Here is a 12,584-nt window from a genome sequence, read left to right as displayed (position 1 = left end):
ATGAAAAATAAAATTAATGTTTTCTTGAATTATCACAGGTTATCTCAATAGCCCCAGTAATCACAGCTGTCATTTACTCTAAGCTCATATTGTCAACTTGGCAGTTTTGCCTTTAATACCTAAGATGGCCAAGATCTTACAGAATTACCTGTGCTATACAGAGAATCACTTCAGAGTATTAAGCTGGTATTACATCGCTGCACAAAGCATAAGTGGCTTCCAAGCACCCACACAGATGGGGTCTACAGGGCATTGCCAGGGCCAGATGCTTTATTCTGTAATTTTACTCCTTTTTCTGACAGTTCTAAGTTACCTCTTTAACCCTTGGCTTACATTCAAGCCTCTGTTTGAATCATCTCAGCAGCCTGAAGATCATACATCAGTCTATCACATTGATCTGGATTACTAGGTCTCTTTGTGCCCTCATGTCTTCCAATAAGAAAACCAACTTTTTTTCATTTTCCCTGTTTGCCCAGAGCCCCACAGACCTGTGATTATCCCTTTTTGTCCAAATGGCACCTCAGACATTTTACTCCCTCTTGAACGTGCTGACACACAGAGTTCCCTCACACACAGAGACACGTGGGAAGGAAAATCATCCCTCACTCCATTAAGCAGCTACCACGAAAGACTAGATGTACCAGAAGTGATAAAAATATCAGAATTTCCCATGTAAAGGAGACCTACTACTACTTCATGTCAGCCACTGCCACGACTTGGAGTGTAACAACATTCAAGCCTCACTAGCTAACGTGCTCAAGTGGAAAACACCCAAGTTGATGCTGATGGATGAAGCCGCTCATAGGATGGCCCAGGAGGCACAGATTGGAGAGGCTGTGAGGGAGGAACCTCCACTTACAGCTCCTCCCAGGTCCCTCATGCAAAACACCACAGCAGCTGCTGCCTCGAGTGTGTGAGGGAAGATGCAGGGTCAAAAGGAAGATCGTGGGAAGCTCCCTTACCTATATTTGTCTGAAATGAACAATATGGGCTGCCTCGTCTCAAATCTGGCTGTCAGTGCTGCCTGTGGCGTGGGGCTGGCCAGGCAGGGGAAGGCCCATGCATCCATGAGGAACCCCTGAGGAAAACTGCCATGTGCTGACCCTCCCTCCCATCTGGCCAAAGCCCTCCCACCATTGTCCCCATGCTCCTCTCCGTCTCATTGTTCCTCTTGGGGTGCTAATTCTCAGTGACATTTCCTTGAAAAGAAGCTGGGTGCTCTCTCAGAGCTGCTCTGTTCCTGCTGCTTGTTTTGGCTGCAGGGAGATTACAGCTCTCAGCCCCTGAGATCTCTGCCAGGCTGTTATCAGTGGGGAATAAATAGTCCTGACTGTGCTCTGCAGAGACCTTGCTGCCACAGCTAGCCAAGATTATTTTAAAGAAGCCTGAAACTCTGCTGCACTGGGGACTTCACACCCAAAGTCAGGCCCCTAAAAAGGTTTGCTGATGGTTGTGCCGTGGCTGGATGAACTAGCTGGTGTGGCACGGGAGGAAGCTCTAGGGCATCCTTGTCTGGGCAGATCTGGTCATCATCTTCACGCTGCTGCAGTCTGGGAGGACCCCTGAAACACCTGCTGGTGACAAGCATGACTACAGAAGGCATTTGGAGGACAACTCCAGATCCAAGGAAAGGCACTTCACATTTCTTTGTGAAGAACCAAAGCCCCCAACAAAGATGGGAGCTCAAGGCTCAGCAGCTGCTGGTGTTTTGCAGCCATTTCCACCTGCCAGAGATAAGCAATGGAGGAAGGAGCCTTTTCTTCTCTGTTACTGATTTCTTTCAGCTGGACTCCCTTCCCAAATGAGTGCTTGCTAAAACAAGGCCCCGTGTCATGTATTCAGTGTATGAATAAGGAAGGACACCTTGCTTTGACACAAAATGCCTCATGGCAAAATTAGCACTTTTCTGGTGATAAAGCAGAAGCTGGGGAAGGAACAACAAATATGAAATCCACACAGAAAAGTTTCTTTTAATAGAAGAGCAGATTCCATTAAATATCAGGGTCGGGGTGAGGCCGAGAGCTACGGGTGACAAGAGGTTTGGGGGTTTTTCAGGGCTAATCTGAAAAGATCTCTGCTTTCTGCCAGGTGTTCGGTAAAATCGCGCTGAACGACACCACAGAAATCAACCGCAACAATAACTTCCAGACCTTCCCCCAGGCAGTGCTGCTGCTTTTCAGGTGGGTGTATGACAGCTCTGGATTGTGTCAGTCTGGGAGCAGGATTCCTCTGCTCTCGGGCACAGCTTATCTCCTTCTACCGTGTCGTGCTCCCGAGGTGAGTAGTAACGTGTTGTCCTTCAGCGGGGAATTATGTCAGGTGGAATGACCAGTCCATGAAGTCTCTTGTACTCCAGCAGCTCACCCTGGTAATGCTCAGTGCTGGGGAAAGACACAGATCCTCCTACATGGAATGAAGGCAGACAGTTTTCAGCGCTCTCCAGTCTTGATATGCATCAAAAACTTCTTTGGTTCAAATCTGGCCAGTGTGACTTCTAACAGGGAAAGGGACACATGAACTCGAGCTTAGGCATGGCCATGCCCAGCTCAGCTTAGCACATCATCCTACTCCAGCTGGAGCCAGGGAGGGGTGCTGAAGGGGTGGGAAGTTGGCACAAATTCAACACTGTCGTAATTTTGAAGGAGTTTTTTAGATGCAATCCACAGCCATGCCACACACACACACATCCATGATTCTGGTTGGAATGTCAGAGCCCCGTACCCACAGCAGTCAAATCCAGTCAGAAATGGCACGCTGAAAATTGCAACAAAGCCAAACAGGGGAGCAGGATGTGCCAGGAGATGTCAAAGGCATCGACCTAACTTGCTCTTAATTGACCTCAGTGGCAAAAATTCCCATTACTGCTCATGGGATCAGGAGCAGGTTGCTAACATGCCAGTCCCCGTCACATCCAAGGTCACTGCTGTCTTCCCCTGCCCTCTGCCTTGCCCAGATGTGCCACAGGTGAGGCCTGGCAGGAAATCATGCTGGCATGTCTCCCGGACAAGAAGTGTGACCCGGAGTCGGAGCCGGCCAACTCCACGGAAGCCGATCACTCCTGTGGCAGCAGCTTCGCCGTCTTCTATTTCATCAGCTTCTACATGCTCTGTGCCTTCCTGGTGAGTCCACCCTCCCCAGACCTTCCCTCTGTCAGACTGAGCCTCTGCTTGCCCAGATGTCAGCAATGCACAGGACAAGAATGATCTCCAAGAGCAAAGGAGCGCTCTTCCCCCTCTCCCCCTCAATGAGAAAACCAAATTAGCGTGCTGTGGGCTGTGCTGAGGCTAGCAACGCCTCAGCCACACTTCCCACCTTCCCTCCTACCTTCCTTCTGGCTGCTGAGCAGCTTTTTCCTCCCCTGCCAGCAGCAATGACTGTGAGAATACACATATCCCACTTGCATCTGTTCCGTGTTGGCGCTGCTCAGAGCGACAGCACACGCTCTGCAGCTGGCAGCGGTGCCCAAAACTCTCCCAGTGACCAGCAGCAACATTCTAAAAGTTTTGGTCTTGGGCCAGAAGAAAAGGCTTTTATCTCAGCCCCACTGGCTATCAAAGATAAATCCCACCCCGTTCTGCCAGGCAAAGACAGAGGTAAATAAAAAAAAAAGCCATGACAGTGATGCCTTAAGTTTTGGCTTTCATATTTTTATAGACATGTATATCCCTACACACCTGGGGAAAAATATGAAAGCTAAAACTTAAAGCATCAACAGCAAATCGAAGAATTCAGCAAATTTGTGCCTCTTCCATTTAGCAGGGAAGAGAAAAATGTAAGCAGCTGAGAGTATTCCACCTCTGGGCTCTTCCCATTTAAACTGGGGGGCTGGCATGGGGGAATAAAGAAGCTAACCCCAATGGCTTCCTAGTTTTGTGAGTCCAAATCCAGACCTTAAATTGAGAACCTGGTAAAATTTACTGTTCCTTGCCTCATCCATCACATCATCTCTGTCCTTGTTTGCAGATCATCAATCTTTTTGTAGCTGTTATAATGGATAACTTCGATTACCTGACACGGGACTGGTCCATTTTAGGACCACACCACCTGGATGAGTTTAAAAGGATCTGGGCAGAGTATGACCCTGAAGCTAAGTAAGTAACCCAGCCTGGATATCAGAGCTCCTCAGGAGAACAGGCCCATTATTTTCTGTTCTCTAGACCCAGTGCAGTAAGTGCCATGCTCCTCCTGCATTTTTTATCTTTTTTTTTTTTTTACAAAACTCCTAAAATTGATATCACCACAAGGTGCTGCTGGTGAATCCATAAACCCAAAGTGCAAAGATACTCACAGAAATCTCAGCACTCAGGTTGCACTGTTACCGGTCAGGCCATTCTTTTACTTTCTATAGGGGAGATGTAGACTTAGTGAGGGCCAGCAGGAGATGGAGAAAAGGTGATTAGAGGCTTGGTTTATTGTTGTATTTGTTTGGAATATTGAGCTGTCACTCTTCTGCTTGACTTTATACTCAAAGCAGAGCTGCTGTGCTCAAATGTCTGTTTTTTCGTGTGTCATTTATGCCCATCACAACCTGCACACTCACATGGCTGCATTACATTGTCTGCAGGGTTATTCACAATAACAGACTTGCAGGGATTTAAAGCTACCCTACAACAACTCACATGAGGGCTTAACTGACATTGGGTATTATATGCTCTGTTTGACACATGCTTAGGCTTAAAAAGTGCATTTAGATCCCTGTGGCATTACTGTACAGCTGACAATTGTAATTGCAAAGCCCCCTTCATAATGCAAAAGCCGTGGAGAGAGATTTGGGTGTGAATTAAAAGCAGATCTCTTTAGGAGACATAGTGTCGAGGTTAGTCTGGGCTCAGGTTCTGCCATGTGTGAGGGTGTGTCACATTGTGAGAGTGAAACGTGAATTTAAACACTTCTTCCCCTTCATGGTGACTTCCTGGGCTGGGGACTTTTAATATGGATGGAGAATAAGCACAGACTTCTAATAAATACACCATTTGTTAACAAAACATGCTATTAATTGTGATTGCTCGACTGCAAGACTGTTCTGGCTGAAGCCAAATAATAGCTAGCCACCCAGTTCAGGTGGCATCCTGTTCCTCCCTGCTCATAAATGGGAGGCTCTTTTATTCCTCTTCCCCATCCATGTCCCACACCCCTCCTCTGGCTCTGGTAACTTTCCTCCTTCCATGAGAGAATTCTTCTTTTGAGGTGCCATTTACCAAACTTAAGAGAAACCCGGCTGCTGCTGTGGAGGAAGTTCAGTACTTTGTTTTGTGCTCACTCTAGTGACAGCCCAAAGCATAAACAAGTATTAAAAGGCAGTGGCTTGGGGCTATTTATGTGAGAGGAAATAAAAAAATACAAACCTCTCTGCCTGCTATAGGCCTCAGCCCAACAAATAAATAAGGAGATTTTTATTTTGAGCAGGTCAGTGATGTGAAGAGAACCCCAAATTGTCTGATCATGCACTAAGAAACTGCAACACTGAAAAGGCTGAGGTCAATTCTTGCAAGTATTGACTCAAGTATGACTGGCAGCTGGGATTTCTGCACTAGTAGAAATTACATGAGTGCTGGGCAAATCCTGCAGAAGGCACCAAATGCAAGAGGCCTAAAATAATAACTTTAAGCCATGCCTGGGCTACAGGGAGCAGCAGCATGAGGCTGGAGGGACCTTAGTGGCACTTTTAGCTGTAGCTGCACTCTGCAGGTCCGCCCTGGTCAGGATGCAGCCCTCACTGTGCTTTCTTCTTTAGGGGACGGATCAAACACTTGGATGTGGTGACGCTGCTCCGGCGGATCCAGCCCCCGCTGGGCTTCGGGAAGCTCTGCCCTCACCGGGTGGCTTGCAAAGTAAGGGAGGGAGGCTGGGGCTCACAGCAGCTAAACCAGAGAATCAGTCAGAGAATACACAATGGTTTGGCCTGAAAGGCTCCCTGAAGACCACCTAATTCCAGCCCCCATGCTTGGGCAGGGCTGCCTTCCACCAGACCAGCTGTTCTACACGCAACAGCTGCTGTGGTGTTTAATAGCTGACCCTGTCTCACTCACTGGGCACATCCCAGCTCGCTGCCCACCAGGCAGAGCCAGCAACAGAGTGTCTGAACAACCCCTGGGCTGCCCTGTGCCTCTCACCAGCTCCTCTGGGCTGCAACCACCCAGTGGAGGGCTGGAGGGTCACCAGCAGGGTGGTTGTGCTCTTCTCAGGGCCATCAGCCTTTTGTCTGGTGAGGAGAGAACATCTAAATACAGCTCTCAAGTACCAAGAACACACATCTGCTTGCACTGTCAAACCCCCACCTCGAGATGGATTAGGAGAGGTAGAAATAACGGGGTATTCTCGTTGTGTAACTAATCCCCAGGCCATGGATACTCACATAAAAGGGATGGCGGGTCTGGAGGGCTCCACAAGGACGTAAGGAAGAGAGTGCTTCAGTCCATGTGTGGCAGAGTGACTTTTGTCTTTCTTCTCTTCATCCCACAGCGCCTTGTCTCCATGAATATGCCACTGAACAGCGATGGCACCGTCATGTTCAATGCCACTCTCTTTGCACTGGTCAGAACTGCACTGAGGATCAAGACAGAAGGTGAGAAGTTTTCTGGCTGCAAGGATAGAAAGGTGTTCATGCCAAGGTGTCCTGAGCTGGAATAAACCAACAGGGACATCTTGTTTAAAATTATCCAAATTACTCATATGCAGCACATGGCGGGGGGAAAAAGCTATGCAAAGAGGTTTGGAGGAATAACATCTTCTAGGGAAAGCACAGTGTTTCCCATTACCTGGGAAGCCAGTGCTTCCTATAGTATCATCTCAAATTATTGATCACGTTCTTCCCAGTGGTCTGAAAGTTTAAAGTTTTAGATCAATGTCTGCTCACACAGCAATTAAGAGAAGGATGAAGGGCAAAGAACCCTTCTCTTTGTACCCTGTCTGCAGAGACACTTCTTGACTGCTGTTGCCACTGATCTTCCAGTCCAAAGGAAAAGAAAGAGCTTGGACTTGAGGGTCTCATCTCACAAAAACTCCTCCTGTGCTTCCATTAGCATGTGTTAACATTACATTGTAGTAACAGTGGTGTTGTAAAGGCAGATGAAAGGTAAAGGGACTGTTAATAGCTTTGCATAGACAGCAGGTACATTGCAGGAAAAGCAGACAAGATTTGGGGCTCAGCTTGTCCTCTTTGTTGCACTCTGTCACCTGCTGTAATGAAAGATCTTGGTCCTGAGTCAAAATCTGGCTTCATGTATTAATGAGATGCATTAAAAGAGAGTGTAGCTCTGTGATTCACAGCTGAACATCTCTGCCTCGGGAGTGGCTGCATTACATTTCAGGCTTGGGGAAGCAGAGGCAAGCAGAACTCTACCTTACAGTGCCAGCTGAGCCCAAAAAACAGTGGCAAAAGGAAAAAAAATATATTAAGCTCCTTGAAAGTTGTGCTAAGCAGAATTTGACTGTAGCACAAGAGACTCTCCTGAGGAAAAAGCCACCCACAATCCCTGTAAAACATCTTGAGTCTTATGAAACAAAGACCTCAATTCTCAGAACTCAATTTTCTTGTCTGTCTGAGCCTCAAACTCCCGGAGTCATTGCCTGTGAACTCCTGGGAAACCATCTAAAGCTCAAACTGCTTTCTTTCTTGCCTTAGCAGGATCTTTTAAGTGGTCAGGGCAGGAGTTTGGAATTAGCCCTGGAGATTTCTGCCTTTGATGCTGTCCATGTGTTGCATCCTCAGCAGGTTATTCCGTGTCCCTATCTTCACTGCATCCTTTAGGAAGAATTACTGCCATGCAGAGCCCTGTGCAACACCCTCAGGAGCCTTAGTGCAGGGGAGAAATAATAAAAACTGCAGGAACAGCACCTTTAGGAGGACAAGATACTGGTTTCAGACACCTAGAGAGAGAAGAGAGGGGTTTGAATGTACATAAATCAAGAAATAAAACTGAAGGTGACTCATTTGAGAGGAAATGGGTATCCAGAAGGAAAGTCACCTCCCTACCCAGGGATGACTATGCATATTTAGGAAGAAGACTGAAAAAAACCCTATAGGTTGTTCTTTGAACTGAAGACCTCTTGCTGTGAGGGAGCTTTAGGAATGGTCTGAGCATCTCTTGGTCCAAAACTTTCCACTACTGAAAACACTCTGATATTTACCTCCTGAGATTTTCATGCCAGACATTAAATTGCTCCTCTGCAGGGTCTGCTTAATTCCTGTCTCTGATGATTTTCACCCTGCAGGTAACCTGGAGCAAGCCAACGAAGAGCTGAGAGCAATAATTAAGAAAATCTGGAAGCGCACCAGTATGAAGCTGCTGGACCAGGTGGTGCCTCCTGCAGGTGGTGAGTGCAGGATCCTGAATCTCTCTGGGTTTGTCCCACACCTATCCTGTCCTACTGCACCCTGTGATCATCAGGAATAAGGGGGAGAAGCTTTCTTCTACAAGCTCTGCATTTCATCAGGCTGAGGTCTGCTCCATACTAACATGAACATGCTGTTCTTACTGCTGAGAAATCAGGGAAAGAAAAAAAATGTGCATAAGTAGGAGTTGGTGCATTCCAGGCTTTCCAGGTGGCCCCATGGGCACAAAGCAGCACTTGGCAGTCAGCCAACAGGTGCAGCCAGGTCCTGAGCCTTGCTCAGCCTGCTCTGAAGTCAGTGGACCACATCTTCTAAAATTTCCAGTGGGTTTGCAGAAAGGAGGGAGAGCTACCTGGAGAAAAATATTTTTGGCTGACTGACCAGTTTTATCGTGTGTGACTGCATTTCAGGGAAAGGATGATCTCTGTTCACTCACACCCATGGTAGGCACAAAGGAACAGAATTGCATTGCAGAGAAGGGTCAGAGCTGGCCTGGGATGGATGATCAGTCAGATGCTGCTGGCCAGCCAGCCTGTGAATAAATCTTACACCAGGCTGTCACAAGACAGCAGCATGTGTTGACCCAGTCTGGGAGGTGCTGCTATAACCAGATCCTTTGTGGTTAACCACCACCAGAGCCAGTCTGCCCCAATGCCACCTGCACCTCTGCCACACTGTATTAGGAACAGCAAAAGTAACAACACAGACTCTCTAGCTTGTTTTCACAAGACAGCAAGTTTTATTCTTCCAGATCTTCTGTCATTGACAGGTCCCAGAAGGTCTAAAAAGGCAAAACTCTCATTGGTCATGAAACCAAGACATCACCATCATTGCACAATTAGGAACAACACCCCCTGACTGTTCCTTACAAGTAAATAACAAGGCACAAACAATATCTGCAAAGGTTGATTTCCTTCGCTAAGGATTGTTTGGATTCCTCCTTATGATTTTTCGGGCCAGAGTGTGTGTTGTGTAAGTTGTGTGACTTATTTCACACAGGCTCATGTCGCTAGTGGACACGAAATAGAAGCATGGATTTAATCACAACAGCTGAGGTTTCTCATCCCAAGGAGGCAGAAGCCTTTATTTTGGGGTTTTATAACCCTTTTATAAGGTGTTCTGATACAGGTTTAACATGATTGGTAAAAGGAACAATACCTCTCTCCTCCCATTGGTGGGACAAGACAAAAACACATTCATAACATCTGTACACCAGTGTTTTGGGAACCAAAACCCTATTTACAAAACAGTCCTTGAGAGAGAAAAGTTTCCCAAAACACTTCCCCTTGGGAAACAGATCAGCTACTGACAGGCTGAAAACTCTTTCAGGCTCAGAAAATCATGTCCACAAGCTCAAGCTAATGCCTAAAGCCTAAAAATCTCTTATTTGACCACTGTCAGTTCCCATACACCTCTCCTCCTGACTACACAACAATCCCTTCCTTCAGCCCTGCATCCTGATGCCATAAAAAGCAGAGATGGACTGCAGCTCCCAGTGCTTCTGCAAGGCTTACATGAGCAAAACCACTGATAAATCAGCTGACTGAAGTTGTTTTTTTTCACTCCCCCACTTTGCAGATGACGAGGTGACCGTGGGGAAGTTCTACGCCACTTTCTTGATCCAGGAGTATTTCCGGAAGTTCAAGAAGCGCAAGGAGCAGGGGCTGGTGGGGAAGCCCTCGCAGCGCAACGCGCTGTCCTTACAGGTGACAAGCGGGCCCCGAGAGGACAGGGGGGGTACACTAGAGACAGGGGTGGCCCCACTGCCCTCTTCAACCATTCTAGGGGTGGCAATGGGCTGTCCCTACTGGGAAGGAGCTCGTAGACCCCTTGAATTATCACACCAATCCTTTTGGAGAAATACCTGTGTGCCGTGGTCTCTCAGCTCTGGGAATGGAAGGCACAGGTGAGGCATAATCACAGTTTATCAGTCTGCCAGGAACATTTGAAATTTGGGATCCTTTTAGAGAGCTGGTATGAAGTGTCCTGCAGACATTTGCTTACTCCCACATAAATCTGACCCATCCTGAGGAGTGCATGTTTCCAGGAGGCAAAATCACTGAAAAAAGTAAAAGCATACCTGGATGCCAAGGCCATCCAATGGACTGGACTGTGAGGACTGGGATCTGCTCCCCACTGTGTTACATGTTCATTCAGTAGATTACCAGGCTGTGTGGCAGAAAGAGAAAAGCCCATTGACTGTACCAGCAGTACTTTTTATGTCCCTGGAGGATACATTGAGAAAAAAGGGTGACTCTGGAGTTTCAGCAAGCTGAAAAGTGCTGTGATGTGGGCACAAACACAGAATGAGGCCTTGGTACACCCACAGCTTACCACCCTGGATGGACTCTTTGGAACAGACTCCACTCAGTGAGGGGTTTGAGGACTTTGCAGGTCCAAATACCAGAAGCTTAGTTGTTAAATCCATATTTAAGCTGCCAATTCAAAGAGATTTTCTAAGGCACCAGAGTTAGATGGTTCAGCTGGAACTGTGGCTGCTCTAGAGCTTCTGGTTGTGGATCTGAGAACCCAGAGTTGAAAGCACACAGGCCTGCTCAGTCAAGCCTATGGATTTATGTCTATGTCCTGCAGTGATGGAGCCAAGGACTAGCAACAAACCTTCCTTGGTTTGTATGGCCAAGAGTTTCTCTGAGGTGGAGATGAAAGAACAGGCTTTGTTGGTGTTTCTCTAGGAGCTGGGGGTGCTTTGTTAGCTAAAGGGGCTCCACAGTGTTTAGGAAGAATTGGCAATGCTGTTGTCTCTCCTGTGCCCACTCGGAGATATGAAGCTCTATAGTTTGCTGTTTTGCAGGCTGGTCTGCGCACACTCCACGACATCGGGCCCGAGATCCGACGAGCAATTTCTGGAGACCTGACAGCTGAAGAGGAGCTGGACAAGGCCATGAAAGAAGCTGTTTCTGCTGCCTCTGAAGATGATATCTTCCGGGTAGGTTCTGAACAAGTTTGCAAGCCGAGGCTGAGCTCAGAGTGCTCCATTCTCTTTCGTTCATTCTGCATTTCAGCTGGGCCCTCCTTGTTTCATAGATCTCACTAGGAAACAGTGGTGGAACTGGGTCCTAAGGTCTTTGCACAGTTTTATCCCAATTCCTTCTCTCTTTCTCTCAAGGGAAACTTCCCCCTGGAAGATTCCCTCATGAAATGTAAATTAAAGAGCAGATCAGTGCAGCCATCTTGCAGTCTGCAGAGCAGCAGCCAGGCACACTTTATTGTTCTGTTCACTCTTTTCAGTGGCACTGGCAGCATCTTTCCAAAAACTACACAAGGATCCAGTTGTGCTCCTATGGAAGGAGAAAATTTTCTGAGCAACTTAGCTAAATCTTTTCTTTCTTATTTCAGTCCTGTTTCTTATAATTGTTTTCTTTGGTAACTTTTTCTCTCCTTTGGCATTTTCCTCCTTTCTTTACAGAAAAACACTGTCAGTCCCTTTCATTACCCATCATTTAAACAGTACATAACTGGCTCATTAAATTTCTCTTCATTTCTTCCTCCAGGTGCTTAATAGTTTCTGGTGCTCTTCTCAAATTCCCCCTCATATCTAAATGTTTCTTTGCAACTGCGCTGGGAAAACCAGACAGCAGCTACCCAGTTATTGCATCCATAGCCCATCCTGGACTGCCAGGACTGGTGAGAGGTGTAGAGACAACACCTGCCAGTTCTCTGACACCCCAGCCTGTGTGTGCCTAGACTCTGTGGCAGAGATGTCCTCACGCTGCTTCTGGAAAGGAGAGCACCAGTGCCATCATCTGACCCTCACTTTTTTTCCTCAAGAATGATCTAAGCAGGAGAACAGCCTTGCACAACTCACTCACAAAGGAAAAATCCTTTCTGTTTGTCTGACAGAGAGCTGGAGGCTTGTTTGGAAACCACGTGAGCTATTACCAAAGTGACGGCAGGAGCGGCTTCCCCCAGACATTCACCACCCAGAGACCTTTGCACATCAACAAGTCTGGCAACAACCACGGAGACACCGAGTCTCCATCTCACGAGAAGCTGGTGGACTCCACCTTCACTCCCAGCAGCTACTCATCTTCAGGCTCCAATGCCAACATCAACAATGCCAACAACACCGCCCTGTGTCGATTCCCCAGCCCACCCAGCTACCCCAGCACTGTCAGCACGGTGGAAGGCCATGGGACCCCCTTGTCACCCACCATTTGTGTGCAGGAGGCTCCCTGGAAACTCCCATCCAAAAGGTAAGTGTCCCAGCAGAGAGGGAGCCAGGGGAGCA

General features: G+C 47.5%; 1 protein-coding gene across 1 annotated transcript in view; it reads left to right on the top strand.

Annotated features, from left to right (window-relative positions):
• Window positions 1-12,584, top strand: part of CACNA1C (calcium voltage-gated channel subunit alpha1 C) — a 465,827-nt gene that overhangs the window by 441,854 nt on the left and 11,389 nt on the right. The window contains exons 35-43 of the mRNA XM_058853070.1: window positions 2,089-2,180; window positions 2,954-3,119; window positions 3,964-4,091; window positions 5,735-5,831; window positions 6,463-6,565; window positions 8,215-8,316; window positions 9,914-10,041; window positions 11,148-11,282; window positions 12,197-12,549. Coding sequence (XP_058709053.1) covers window positions 2,089-2,180; window positions 2,954-3,119; window positions 3,964-4,091; window positions 5,735-5,831; window positions 6,463-6,565; window positions 8,215-8,316; window positions 9,914-10,041; window positions 11,148-11,282; window positions 12,197-12,549 — 1,304 coding nt within the window. The remainder of the gene's footprint in view (window positions 1-2,088; window positions 2,181-2,953; window positions 3,120-3,963; window positions 4,092-5,734; window positions 5,832-6,462; window positions 6,566-8,214; window positions 8,317-9,913; window positions 10,042-11,147; window positions 11,283-12,196; window positions 12,550-12,584) is intronic.

This window comes from Poecile atricapillus, chromosome 18 (assembly GCF_030490865.1).
Source record: "Poecile atricapillus isolate bPoeAtr1 chromosome 18, bPoeAtr1.hap1, whole genome shotgun sequence".
Classification (NCBI taxonomy): domain Eukaryota; kingdom Metazoa; phylum Chordata; class Aves; order Passeriformes; family Paridae; genus Poecile; species Poecile atricapillus.
Note: the sequence above shows the minus strand (reverse complement) of the source record. Positions and strands in the feature narration are given on the sequence as shown.